Genomic DNA, 12,621 nt, shown 5'->3' with positions numbered 1-12,621 from the left:
GAGCAACGATACGATTTGCCATGGCCACGGGCCGACTGGACACATAACAGTCCTCTCACTAGCATAGCACTAACCACCCCGTGCCGTAGATTACAGGCGCCGCTTCAGCTGCCGAGGATAGGATGCTAAATAGTTAGAGAAGGGCCTTGAAGCTGGCCTGCTAAGAGACACTACTAACACACGGGATCCCAAACAGGAACGCGCTGACGGTAACGGAGTGACTAACTGAAAATGAAGCGTGTAAGGGCTTTGCGTGACAAGGAAGCGATTCAAGAATGTACCGTAAACTAGCGTTAGTTGCCCTTTCGGCTCTGCCGCCCGGGCGTTAATAAACTGTGTGTGTGTGTGTGTGTGCGTAGCATATAGGTTCTTTCTTTCTGCCTGCCTGCCTGGACTGTGGAAGTGTCATTCGTCTACAGATATGCGCGATGGTATATGTACAGTACAGTACATACTGTACGTACTGTAACGAACTTGCTTAATTTAAGTGGTTAGCTCATCTATTGGATCATCGAAGCGCTGCGTTTTTCATGGAACGATTTTCATGATGACAGATGCATAACTAGCCTGGAATGATGACAGCTGCATAGTCAGCCTTAATGGGAAACAATGCGATCTATACTGGATGAGATTTTTGGCATTACATACAGTACAGGACAGTACATACTGTACTGTACGTACGACAAGTCAGCTCAAAGCTGCCTTTCTGTCCAGGGTGTAATCCACTGGTCCACTGTTGGCTCCGAGTAGTACCGGGTTTAGCAGTAGCGGTACGTGTCAGCGCCAAATATGCAGCCCTACGAACGTCTTGGCGATGACCGGTACTTCTCCCACATCGCTTACGCACGGGGCAGGCGCCCCACAGTACTTCGAGTTCTTATTTTTGACAGCAGAGAGGCGGACGCTGAACCTGGATTTTACATATCTTCGAATCGCTCCTTTGTCACCTAAAACCCTTGCATACCCCGTTTTCAGTTAGTTAATCCATTTCCGTCAGCACATTCCTGCTCCCGATCCCATGTGTCATGTAGTAGCATTTCCAGACAGGCTGACTTAAAGGCCCTTCTCCAAGTACCTAGCATCTTTTCTTCGGCAGCTGAAGCGGTGCTTGCAATGTAAGGCACGGCTTGGTTGGTGTCACATATGTTAGTGAGAAGACTAGTATGCGTCTAGTCTACCAGTTGGCACCGTCAAAAGATGCTTCAGCCGCGGTTCTGCAGTACTGGTTGTCTCCCTTGCCTAAGCCTGTACTGTATACATACGTAGCTGGTTATCCTGGTGCTGGAGTGTATATGCGCCATTCTCGTGGCTAAATTTTAGACCAGAACCCAGCACAACCGACAACGGGGAGAATGACATGGACGATGTTCCGGCATGCTTATTTCTATACTTTGCTCGTCTCGGCGCATTTACAGGGTGGATGTGTTAAAAGTTATAAACCGCCAATGGCTGCTTTTATATATGTGGTCATAGTCCACTCACAGCCTCCGGAGCGCGGTGATACCCGGTCGTACTAGTATCCTTTTGCTAATATTGCCTACACACGCTTGACGTCCCTAGTGATCTATCAAACCCTGGTCTGCCTCCCAAACGAAATGGTAAGGCGCATCCCGCCCTAAGCTCGGTAGTCAACCTGCTGATATAGAAAAGGAGCCGAAGAGGGAGTTTCCCACTACCCAGTCCGACCCGCTGCCCACGGAGGCACCAGCACTTCTCGATGTATTGATGGAAGTGACACGAGAGCTCCGGCGATTCCGCGGCGACCATTTGGATCCGATCACAGTTCTCCAAGCCAGAGTGGACAGTTTACGCCAAAGCAATGAAGCGCTCCAAAAGAACCTTAACATAGAACGCGTAAACTATAGCATCCTGGTCGGAAACCTGGTGCGAATGTGCGACGAGCGGCAACAGGCCCTCGAGGAAAAGAAGCACGCGCTTGACGAGCGCAAAGCAGCGCTGTTGGAGAAAAACTTAAACGACTTGATGCTGGACCACTACCGAGATGATACTATTGTAAAGCAGAGGATGCTGGACGAGAAGAATGCCGAGTTGGTAAGCTTGGCGACCAAGTTAAGGAAAGCTGAAGCGGAAACCCGCAAGCTGCAGAAGCAATGGGGGCAGCGTGAGATATGTAACGGGGAGACGCAAACGAGCACGGGCACAGGGCCGTCTACAAAGCGACGGAGGCCGCGCAGGCAAAATCGCAGGAGAAAGGCCAGCCAGTCTTGCTGTGCAGTTCAGTCGGAGACCAGTCTTGAAGGCATGGCTGGGGCGGCTGGTCACAATAACTAGTTAGGTTTATACAAGTAGCTGCGCGGTAGTGCTACATACTGCATTAGAACAAATCGTTTCACACGAAGAATTCACCCTGTAGCAACTTTGAATACCTGATTCTGTGATCTCCAGTCGTGGGTCCGGAGCAATCTGCATCCATGTACAGCTATCGAACCACGCTGTGCATGCAGATGATTCTATCACTGATGAAAATTGCGTGATTTTGATCTAAAAATGGCATTGAGGCGGTGATTGTCAGCTCTCAGCCTCTTCGCATGTCACGGACTATAACTTGAGAAGATGTGAACAGGACAATGAAGCTATCGCCCTTACAACAGACCTAGCTTGGGCCTTGGTGCCCTCATGCCGCATCCAATTAAAGTAGCGTGATATCATTGGCCCTCTGCATCATTCGCGCGATATGGTCTACTACCACTTGCTCGTCTTCTATGGTAGGCTCGCGTCTTCCCATTTGCAAGGCATGTTCCAATGCAAGACGCAAGTCTCGGCGATCACGCGGCCACGGCGAGAGACCACTTTGTTCGAGAGCACGCGCGTTAGCCATCCCATGCCCAGGAAGTGGGTTGTACGTGGTTGCTGGTAGACCAGTAACCATAGCTTCCCATACAGCCATCCCACCCGCGTTATGGACCATAGCCTGTGCAATTGCCAACAATTCAGAAATATCCTCTCTCCATCCCAAGGCCGTTACTCGTGGGATGGTTGACAGGCTTCGCTGCAGCGTCGAGTTTCTCCCACAGAGCACCACAATCAACACGGCCTCCATTTGATCCAATATGTCACTCACGGTACTGCCTACACTGCCAATTCCCAAAGAACCCGCGACAATCAAGATGACCGCAGACTCCGCGGCGAGCCCCAGGCGTTGGCGCAGCCTGTAACAGGTGTGCTGGGGAACAGGCGATCGAAATTTGCTTTGCACTAGAGGAGTAATTGCGACAGCAGTGTGTCCGTACTTAGCACATTGCTGGACGGCTTCTGGGACTGGGACGAGGTTAAGGTCCACCTCTTGGTGGAAGAGAAGTTGGTGGATTCCAGCATCGCAAAAGTAAGAGACAATTACTGCTTCATGTTTGCCTTGTTGCTTGAGACGCCCAACGGCTTGTGTCGCGATAGCATGTGTAGTTACGACGACGCTGGCGCCCCGGATTTGCTCTAAAACTTTCCGGGTCGACACACTCCAGAGAAGAATGCGTACCGTCCAAGATGAATCGGATTCCCAGGACGCCATGAAGCGGCTGAACAATGACGGTGCGTAGTTGACGATAGGCCCGTATAGATCACAGAGTATGACCTTAAAGATGAAAGGAACGGCGTCCAAAATGTCGAAGTACACGGCACTAAGGCCATTGCACTGCAGGCGCCGTTGTAGCTCCCAAGCTGCCGAGTTGTGGCCAGCACCTATGCTTGCCCCTATAACGAGAACTTTTCTAGGAGGCAGCAGTCTCATCTCAATGTCGACATCGTCCGCGTCCATTTTTTAGTACTTCGAAACCTGTGTGTTCAGGGTAACAAAGCGCAGGGACTTAGTTTTCTTTGAGTTGCTATGAGCCTTTCGGCTAAGGCCTGTGCCCCGGAAGAATCGGCCCCTTTAAACTAATAAACGTCTGCCTCGGGACGGCAACCAACACCTGCCCAGAAGACAGCCCCCGCCCCCCCTTTTATCAACTTCATTTGAGCCAGTAAGCGTGAGCACTCTTTCTACCTTTTCCCTCAAAAGCACGTTTGTCAAACTCGCTCACCTTCAATCCTCTCAATTCTTAACCAACACATGCCCACCATGAGATTCTGGGTAAGTCTTCCGAGTGTCTATCGTATTGACAAGCTCACAGATGCGATAGGTATTTCCTGTCCTGTCGGCCTTTTCTGGACTGGCCACTCTCACAATTATGCTGACGTACTGGATCGTCACTGGTCGGGCCAAATACACATCCATGCAGGAAGACCAGACTATCGCTTATATTTCGGATATTGGGGCTGATCAGCTCAAGCCTCTCTTTATCCTCGGATGTGTCATTTCCTCCGCCCTTTTTAACGTCGCTTTCGTGTCCGATAGGTGGCTAAGGAATCGGCAAGAGCGGACTGGGACAGTGATGGCGCGCAAAGTCTCTCCCGCTCTCTCAGTTCCGCTTATCCTTGCTGGCAGCATCGCATTATGCTGTCTCTCCGGATTCGACATTGCTCGCTTTCCCCTACTCCACCATATCTTCCTAATCCTGTTTATTGCCGGATACCTCTCAGCGAGCTTGTTTACTTGCTGGGAGTACTATCACTTAGGTTTGTCATTTTGGTCGCCATTTGCTGAGTGTGACTGACCCGAATTTACTATAGAGCAAGGCATGGGGAGGTTTCTGCGTATCTCATTCTACGCAAAGCTCATTTTCTTCTTAGTAGAGGTCGGGATGGCTGCTGCTTTCATCGTCGCACAGTACCGAACTCTATTCGATGTGGCTGCTATTCTAGAATGGGCGGTCGCCTACGTATTCTACCTGTACATCTTTTCCTTTTCTGTAGACTTTCTCTGATTTTCGAGCTCTTACATACGTACAATAAAATCCAGGTTCAGCGTCCGCCTCTCTGATGTTAAAAATAAGAACGCGAAGTACTGTGGGGCGCCTGCACTGTGCGTAAGCGATGTGGAAGAAGTACCGGTCATCGCCAAGCAAGATTTCGTAGGGCTACATATGCGGTGCTGACAGGTACCGCTACCGCTAAGGCCAGTACCACTCGGAGCTGAAAATGGATCAGTGGATGACACCCTGGACAGAAAGGCAGCTTTGAGCTGACTGGTCGTACTGTGCAATTGGACATACAATCGGATCTTCCCAAGCCCTCAAGTCTCAAGATCCGTACAAGGACAGTACAAATCTGAGGCATACATATAGGGTGCACTCCGTTCACTCTTGCATCTGTTTCTAGCTACAGTCTTGAATGTTCAGCACCGTTTACTAGGTAACACTTCGCGGCTTTTGGCGTGTAAACCCTTCGAGTGAAGGAATTACAAGTCACGTGATGTGAGTCATACCCTTTGTTGCGCGTTACCCCACTCATGGATTCAAGGCCGTGGGCGCAGCGAATAATAACAGATTGTTATCGGGTTCCGACTGAGAGACACCAGAAAGCGAAGATAGCTCACTGGGTGAGGAGGAAAGTACTTGGATTTGTAGAGGATCGCCAAGCCTGTGACATCTTGGTAAATACAGATTAAATAAGCAGATTACATGACATGGGAAATGCCATGACAAGGAACAGCCGCCTTGTCGAAAGCCACCTTGAACGAGACACCTTGAACGCGAGATTGCCAGAAGTCTGCCAAAACTGTTTCTACGTCCTCACCAACCATCTTGGTCCACGTGCCGCAACCCTGCAAGAATGAAGAAAGTTCAGGAACCAACGAATGGAACACCTGTTTCAGAGAGAGCACGAAGGTGCTTTGCAGCAACCCACTGCGCATTTGGAAGTTCCTGACCATGTAGCAGTAAAGAAAAACTGTTGAGTCAGTCAACGCCTGAGTGTATCTCTCCACCATTGTTGTCAGTGCCTCGTAGATAGAAGAGCCAATGCATCACGAGCAATGAGATTGCAAGCCGATCAACATCAGACTTCTCGTAGTGGGTGTCGAGATGGGGCTGGAGGAGTTGACGTCCTTCGGGCGACCTTACGTAGCCAATAAACTCGGCGGATGGAGCAAAACAGGATCGCCAGCAGAGAAAGAACCCGGCACTTGCGATGTGGTTTTCAAGCATCGGAACTTTGAACCTAGTCTCCAACTTGTAGATGCTAAACTCGGCGCATTTAATGCGTGACAGATCCACTAGAAAGGCGGCTGGGAGGTCCTGGACCAGGTAAGTCAAAGAGCAGGAAGTTGTTGGGGGTTTCTTACAGCTGGTGACGGATTGACAAGCAATCCTATAATCAGCTGAGTCCTTTGTTTGAGGACTTCCTTTGTCAGACGCCGATTCTCGAAAGCTTTGCAGCCGGACAGAAACTGAAGCGTCTGGGTTATTCTAAGATCCTGCAGATTGGGAGAGCCTGATGCACCGGCGATCGAGCCCAAAAGAACAAGGCTTCTGTCAGGGGCGTAATCACGTTGAAGGCATGTATGGTACTGCCACGGATCTTCTTGGCTTCTGGCTAGCTCGAAAAGACGACGGACTAAGGCGAACAGATGGAGTTTCGATCGGTCTCCTTTTTCGTCACGGACACCAACTGGCCCTTGTCAACGATCTCGGTCATGTCGACTGCGAGGTGCCTTCCCGGTATCTTTTCCGCGCCTATGGCCTGCATGTGGTGGTTCTACAAGGAACCCTACCAGATTTGGATACGCTACGATGATACGATACCGTAGGTCCGACGCCAGGGCCCTGATCAAGCTGTCCACGTACACCAGCCTCTTCTTGCCCGTCATCGAGTGCTCGAAGACGAACCCGTTGGAGCCGGGCGTAGGGATTTAGTACATCTTGGGCGAGTTGGTGCCGAAATACAGAAAGCCGTTTATGGTATAATTGCTCCTCGCCTGGACAGGAGGGTTGCGTAGCATATTGCTGTAACCGTACGTGTGAAGGCAAGCTTGAGTTTATGTGAGAATGGCGGCATAGCCACGGCTCCGTTATATAAAATTGCTCGAACAGCCCCTTGAGACACGATAGAGCTTCCCATTCTTGATTCTGAAGAGATCGCATGACTAATCTGAGGACAGGCGGTAGGTCAGGGCGGCAGCAAGGACTCAGCAGGTTGGAGACTTACGAAAACCCTATCTTCATGCCGTCCTGATGAAATCGCTCATGTCTTGTCCATTTCATCCCAACCGCCCTTCGCTGCTTTCCTGCCCCTAGCCACTGACAGGTAGACCCTCCGCCTCCATGGCCTGGATCTCCATACGTCAGAAGGCGCCATACCCCCTACACACGCTATGCTGGCTTCAGGCGATTGGAGAGCAGGACGCGCTTCCGATCGAGGCCATCCGCACCATGTTTTCTCTTAGCAGGTTGCCATCGCACGGGTTGCCGTGGTCCCCCCCGTTGCCCACCTTACCCTCGACGTCTCTGCACCTACAACTCCGCCATCTCCATGGCCGCCTCTGCCGCCCTCTCGCCGCCTTACTACATGAGCATCATGTGTACCGCCCTCCTTCCCCTTAGTAGCACGTATCCCCAGTCCAGGTACAGCAGGCACAGGTGTACAAGGCACCACCCAGCCCCCGAACATCTATTACGACTATGGTGTTCTCGCGCACATTATCCTTCTACTGGAAGCTTCATATTCTTTGAACCAGAGCCGGTGGCCTCCCCCTTACGAACCTGGGCTATGTATCAGTACCTATCTTGACATTCTTCATCCCATATGCGAAGCACATGAGCTATTCTATGAACACACAGAGTCAAGTCACGAAGTCCCTGGGCCCAGGCCATTGTTTTAGTTAGATCTACGTATATATGGAAACATACTAACTAGAGACCGAGTTAAGCATGGCGTAATATAAAAAAGGGCGCCCAGGTTATTATCGTACGACAGCTTGACAGCATTACAGTTGCATCTTAATGGCTTCTTCACCAGTGTCCTAAAACCTTGGACCATTGCAGATACGACTCAGGTCACGGCCACTATCAGTTAATAGCGTCAGGGCCATCGACACCGAACCTAAGCGATGGCTCTCCCGTAGTCTGGCTCTGATAGGGGCTGTGCATTGAGGTCGCCGATCATCGAGATCGCGGACTGTTCGAAACGCTGACAGGGGCAGGCACAAACTCGACAGGGATAAACCAATATAAATAGAGTTTCCCACCTCTTCTTGCCTCACTGACTTTTATCTTCATCGATACACCTCTGTCGAACTCTTCTCTCCCACCTGTCCTGCTCCTGTGCTCTCTTCTGTGACTTTACTTATAACCCCTACTCGACAGCCAATAGTCGAGTAAAGCATATCTTCCATCTCTTGTTACAATCAACTGATCAAGCTTTGCCCTCATCAGCTAGTATATACCGCTCCTCCACAGACACTTCACACCGTCGAGCAACAGGTTTCCATACCCCACTCTCCAACATGCTGCTGTCGAAGGCCCACGAGGCTCCCCATATCGTCAAGACAGCTGGCTCTGGGGCAGAGACCATGGCGAGCTGTATCCATAATCCCGCCGGGCCGGGGGACTCTTCCAAGAACCAAACTGCAACCAAGCTTCCTATCTTTGTCGGCGATGCAATGGTCACAGACGAGGCGAAGGATAAATTCATGAGCTTAGTCAGCAACCATACGACTCATCCACTCATCAGGCCTGGCAGAGAAGCTCTGCGCGATCAGCTTCAGCCGCAAACTTCTTTCGCCCCCGGTCTATCGGTCATTGAACCCTCAAGCTCAGCCTCTTGCGTTGACACGCCCACCGCCAAGCCATATCAGACAGTAGCCCCACGGCAGAGACTTCTAGGCGTGTCTTCCACAAAACGTATTGAGGATTGTAATATGCCTAGGAATCCGGAACAGAGCACTTTTGGGGATTCCCAGCACAACTGGGCAGGTGGTCACGACCGCCAGGCTCTTTACTTTCAGCAACATCCCGACAGACTGCCAGTTGTCAATGACAAGACTGCGAAGGCAAAGAATTCTGCCCGAGGCCCGAATGTCAAGCCTCTTGATATTACCCCCATGGCCCATGAAGAGGCGGTCATCAGCCCGAAGCGCAAAGCCCAACTGCAAGAGAATCCATCGACGCCCAACAGTTATGCAGCAGCATCTCAGGCGAGTCTCCAAAGTGAGACTGCCAACGATGAAAGGGGTCCTCCTCCGCCCAAGCGCCAAAGACGGGATGCCTCCCCTCCGTCCCATATGGTGGTGACTCAGGACAGCCCCACAACCGGAAGACTGTCGCCACCGTCAGCAGCTTCCACGCTCACTGTGATTTCGGAGGTTAGGTCCTACGAGGCAATGAGAATCCCCACCGACACCGCACCCTTCACGGGAGGAGAGCTGAGCTTCCACAATGCCGGATTGTCCTGCGTGCTTCCGCGGGACTTCCCTTACCTGCTTGCCAAGATTGACAGGCCGGTCGAGAAAGGAGGTATGCTCAAGTTCGATGTTACGTGGAAACCAGTCTTCGTCTCTTCCGCCCAAATCAGGGGCAATTCAGCGGCAATTGCGGAGCTAGCCGCCAATCTCGCCACCCTCGCAGCACCCAATTCATGCTCCGACACACGTATGGACACTATTGCTCCCAAGTCAGCCACAACCTTTGACATCAAAACCTTCAAAAGTTGGGAGATAGTAGTGCACAACGGTAGAAGAACCCTGCTTCTTGAAGTGTGCTTTTCCAACTCTCTGGTAGAATTCAAGGACCTAAATGGTGCGGAGACCATGAATAAAGCAAGGAAACTTGTGGTGGAAACATTTGGCAAGACCGTGGGGAATCGGCTCTTGAGAATCCAGCCGAGTCGTTAGAGCACTACACTCGGGGGGTTAAGCAGCTTGGTCGTAGTGCAGGCTTTACTATTATAAATATTTTATTTAAATAATATACTATTAAAATATAGATTTAAAATGTTAAGAATATAGTTTGATGGGGTATGCTTCCTCACTAGCGTACGCACAGATCAAGGCCTCAAAATGTCAGCAACTTTTGCACAACGCTTCCAAGCGCTATCAACCCCAGCAGCATCTAAACTTATCAACTCTAACCCTGACCCTGACCCCATTGACCCTGACCCCATTGACCCTGACCCCATTGACCCTGACCCTAACATCTCAACTCCAGCACATTATCGTCAACCTTAACTCGAATATATTATAACTAATCTCATATCCAATACATTACCATTTATGTCAACTCTAATACATTATGCTAATAAATACGTCAAGCTTCAAAATATCGTCAATAAATTTATAATGCTTCAAAATATTATTAACCGTAACTCTAATGAATCACCCCAACATATCACCCTACCACGACTCCCTACATTACCATGGCCCAGGATCCGCCTCTTTTCTCATTGGATTTTTTTCCCGCCTTTAATAACCTCGTTCTTTCATTTGAACTCAGACTAAATTTATCAAAGTTCGGCAGTAAACGATGGCCTCCAAGAATTGCCTTAAATTTAATGTGATTTCCACGACCTTTGATGCCGTCTGGGGACCTCACCTCTTTCAATTTAGGTGCAACCATCCTAGTAAACTCAGTCATAGGCATTAGATGCCCTTTCTCCGCTATTTCATTCACAAGGATTACTGAATCCTCGAAGTCCCAAAACTGTACCCCATTTTTCGTCTTCCATCCCATGTTTTGGTCGTGGTTCGGGCCTAGAATTATCTCCAACTGATTTGCAATGTGTTGTCTCCGATTGTCGCTCATCTCCGAATATAGCTGAGGGGGAGGGGGCTCAGTGAGGGAAATAGCTCTGAGGTCGATGCCCTTTGTACCCCTGACCCTGCATCGCTTCGCTCCTCGTTGTCGGACTCGTTGTCGGACTCGTCGTCGGACTCGTCGTCGGACTCGTCGTCGGACTCGTCGTCGGACTCGTCGTGCAGGTATTGTAGCCTTCGCTGGTCTTGTTCGGCTGTACTAGCGGAACTAGGTGGGTGAGGGTGTTGTGTTGCAGACCTCGGGGGGAGGGCGGGGAGTTGAATCGGTTAATCTAGTTGCATGCGTGCCTGCCCGTCTCTGTGATCCTCGAGCCACGGGTGAGCCGAGAGACTTGATTATCGCAGCAAAGTATTTAAACGACAGTTCACCCACGAACAAGGACTGGGTAACCCACAGCAAAAGCTACAGCTTTGAATTCAAATTGAATCACATCAATCAGATGGAAAGGTATGTGCTGCACTTGCTAGGATGGAAAAACAAAGATCACGAAGGAAGACCTTTGCCACACATGAGAACCCTCCCTGGCACCCATCCGGGACGAGTTTCGTTTTCAACGCGAGGCCATCGCGACACGGTATTCCACACCCCAGGGGTATCCTGTGCATCCAGGTTATGTTTACGGTGTCAGGAACATTTGGCCACAATTTTTCGCTAGGTTTGGAGCAGACCCCATTGGCAACCCGGGTACTTCGATTCAAGGTATCCCTAGGCATGATCCGACTGCAGGCGGCTTGATAAGTCGGGGCGGTTATGAAGATATGGGTGACTACTATTTACCTATAAATTAGTCTTTTGGTTTCAACATCTCTCAAATACGGATACAAAATCGGTTATACTTGGGCCGCTCGGCCTTGATAAAGGCGCGTTATTCCTAAAACGGGGTGTGGTTAAATAAATCCAGCGCGGCGTTAGATTTATACGACATCGACGCAAACGCAATAGTTATCTTCTTGGCGTAGGAGTTAATCCATAGAGCCTTGAGCTGAATACTATCGCTGCTGGGCCACGCTTGTGTTCCAGTCTTGCGTTGTAATGATGGCGGATGTGGTCAAGAGCGCCTTTGAGGATCCCCTCAACACCAAGCGCACGCTTTCCCTCATATCGACCGACGGCAGCCCCGACAAGAATGGCCCGACCATGGAAAGTACGACCGAGAACGCCATCATGGCGCTCCACAACGCGGGTCTGGATCCGCGCCGCTACATTGGCGTCTCGTACATCATCATTACCAATGAGTTACGCACGATGTGCGATTACCTCAAGATCGAGGGCCGCACATAACAGATCAGAATACGCCTGCTTCCCCGGACTACCGAAGCGATGCAGTGTCGCCGCAGCCGCAGCTCTACTACCAAGCGCCAAACGTTATGTTCGGTCAACTCAATGCGATCCCCGACAACGCGCATTACGCTCAGCTGATCAGCAAGGTCAAAGAAAACGCAAAGTGTGCGATCTCACGTCAATCAGCGACGATTATTGACCCAATGGAGCAAAGCACAGTACAGAATATCTTAACTAGTCCTACGAGGGTAAACATGGAAAGTCTGCACGCCACGCTGGCGTCGCCAGAATTCCGCCCAGAGCGGATTGTGAACTTGCTGGGCTACCAAGCGGCCCTCTACGGTGCCCTTGCCTACTTCGCGCACACGAGACAGAACTACGATGGGGCAGGTGGCATGGAAGTCGAAGGGGAGCGTCTTATCGACCTTCTCTTGTTCGCCACGCTCGTCTACCCCCGCTTGACGCATCTCGCCGACCTCTTGGACCATCCAGCTGATCACAATCCAGCTGATCCTTGAGTTCGCATGGTGGGTGGATGGGTGGGGCAGGGCTGCCGGTTGCACGCCCCGCGTGTATCCCTGCAGCCTCTGATCAGGTCTTTGCGCCGCAGGTTCGGCCGCATAGAGCTGGCATCCCGTGAATTGGGGCCCTGTTTCCGTTGGTCGGTTTGGCGCGTTGGTTCTTCTTTTTGCCGTTA

At 50.8% G+C, this 12,621-nt stretch overlaps 6 protein-coding genes across 6 annotated transcripts; 5 read left to right on the top strand and 1 right to left on the bottom strand.

Annotated features, from left to right (window-relative positions):
* Positions 1-1,725: 1,725 nt before the first annotated feature.
* PG986_014475 (uncharacterized protein) lies at positions 1,726-2,292 on the top strand (the record flags this gene model as incomplete). The annotated part of the gene is made up of 1 exon (XM_066850697.1): positions 1,726-2,292. The coding sequence occupies one exon, from the start codon at positions 1,726-1,728 to the stop codon at positions 2,290-2,292; it is 567 nt and encodes a 188-aa protein (XP_066692935.1).
* A 358-nt stretch (positions 2,293-2,650) lies between these two features.
* Positions 2,651-3,772, bottom strand: PG986_014474 (uncharacterized protein; the record flags this gene model as incomplete). Its single annotated transcript, XM_066850696.1, has 1 exon — positions 2,651-3,772. One exon carries the CDS (start codon positions 3,770-3,772, stop codon positions 2,651-2,653), a length of 1,122 nt encoding a protein of 373 aa, XP_066692934.1.
* A 303-nt stretch (positions 3,773-4,075) lies between these two features.
* PG986_014473 (uncharacterized protein) lies at positions 4,076-4,820 on the top strand (the record flags this gene model as incomplete). Its single annotated transcript, XM_066850695.1, has 3 exons — positions 4,076-4,087; positions 4,137-4,572; positions 4,627-4,820. 3 exons carry the CDS (start codon positions 4,076-4,078, stop codon positions 4,818-4,820), a joined length of 642 nt encoding a protein of 213 aa, XP_066692933.1.
* A 3,518-nt stretch (positions 4,821-8,338) lies between these two features.
* PG986_014472 (uncharacterized protein) lies at positions 8,339-9,724 on the top strand (the record flags this gene model as incomplete). The annotated part of the gene is made up of 1 exon (XM_066850694.1): positions 8,339-9,724. One exon carries the CDS (start codon positions 8,339-8,341, stop codon positions 9,722-9,724), a length of 1,386 nt encoding a protein of 461 aa, XP_066692932.1.
* A 1,954-nt stretch (positions 9,725-11,678) lies between these two features.
* PG986_014471 (uncharacterized protein) lies at positions 11,679-11,924 on the top strand (the record flags this gene model as incomplete). The annotated part of the gene is made up of 1 exon (XM_066850693.1): positions 11,679-11,924. One exon carries the CDS (start codon positions 11,679-11,681, stop codon positions 11,922-11,924), a length of 246 nt encoding a protein of 81 aa, XP_066692931.1.
* A 254-nt stretch (positions 11,925-12,178) lies between these two features.
* PG986_014470 (uncharacterized protein) lies at positions 12,179-12,442 on the top strand (the record flags this gene model as incomplete). Its single annotated transcript, XM_066850692.1, has 1 exon — positions 12,179-12,442. The coding sequence occupies one exon, from the start codon at positions 12,179-12,181 to the stop codon at positions 12,440-12,442; it is 264 nt and encodes an 87-aa protein (XP_066692930.1).
* Positions 12,443-12,621: the final 179 nt, after the last annotated feature.

This window comes from Apiospora aurea (genome assembly GCF_038362705.1).
Source record: "Apiospora aurea strain CBS 24483 chromosome Unknown utg000010l_segment0_segment0, whole genome shotgun sequence".
In the NCBI taxonomy this organism is placed as follows: domain Eukaryota; kingdom Fungi; phylum Ascomycota; class Sordariomycetes; order Amphisphaeriales; family Apiosporaceae; genus Apiospora; species Apiospora aurea.
This window is presented reverse-complemented; position numbering and strand designations above follow the sequence as displayed.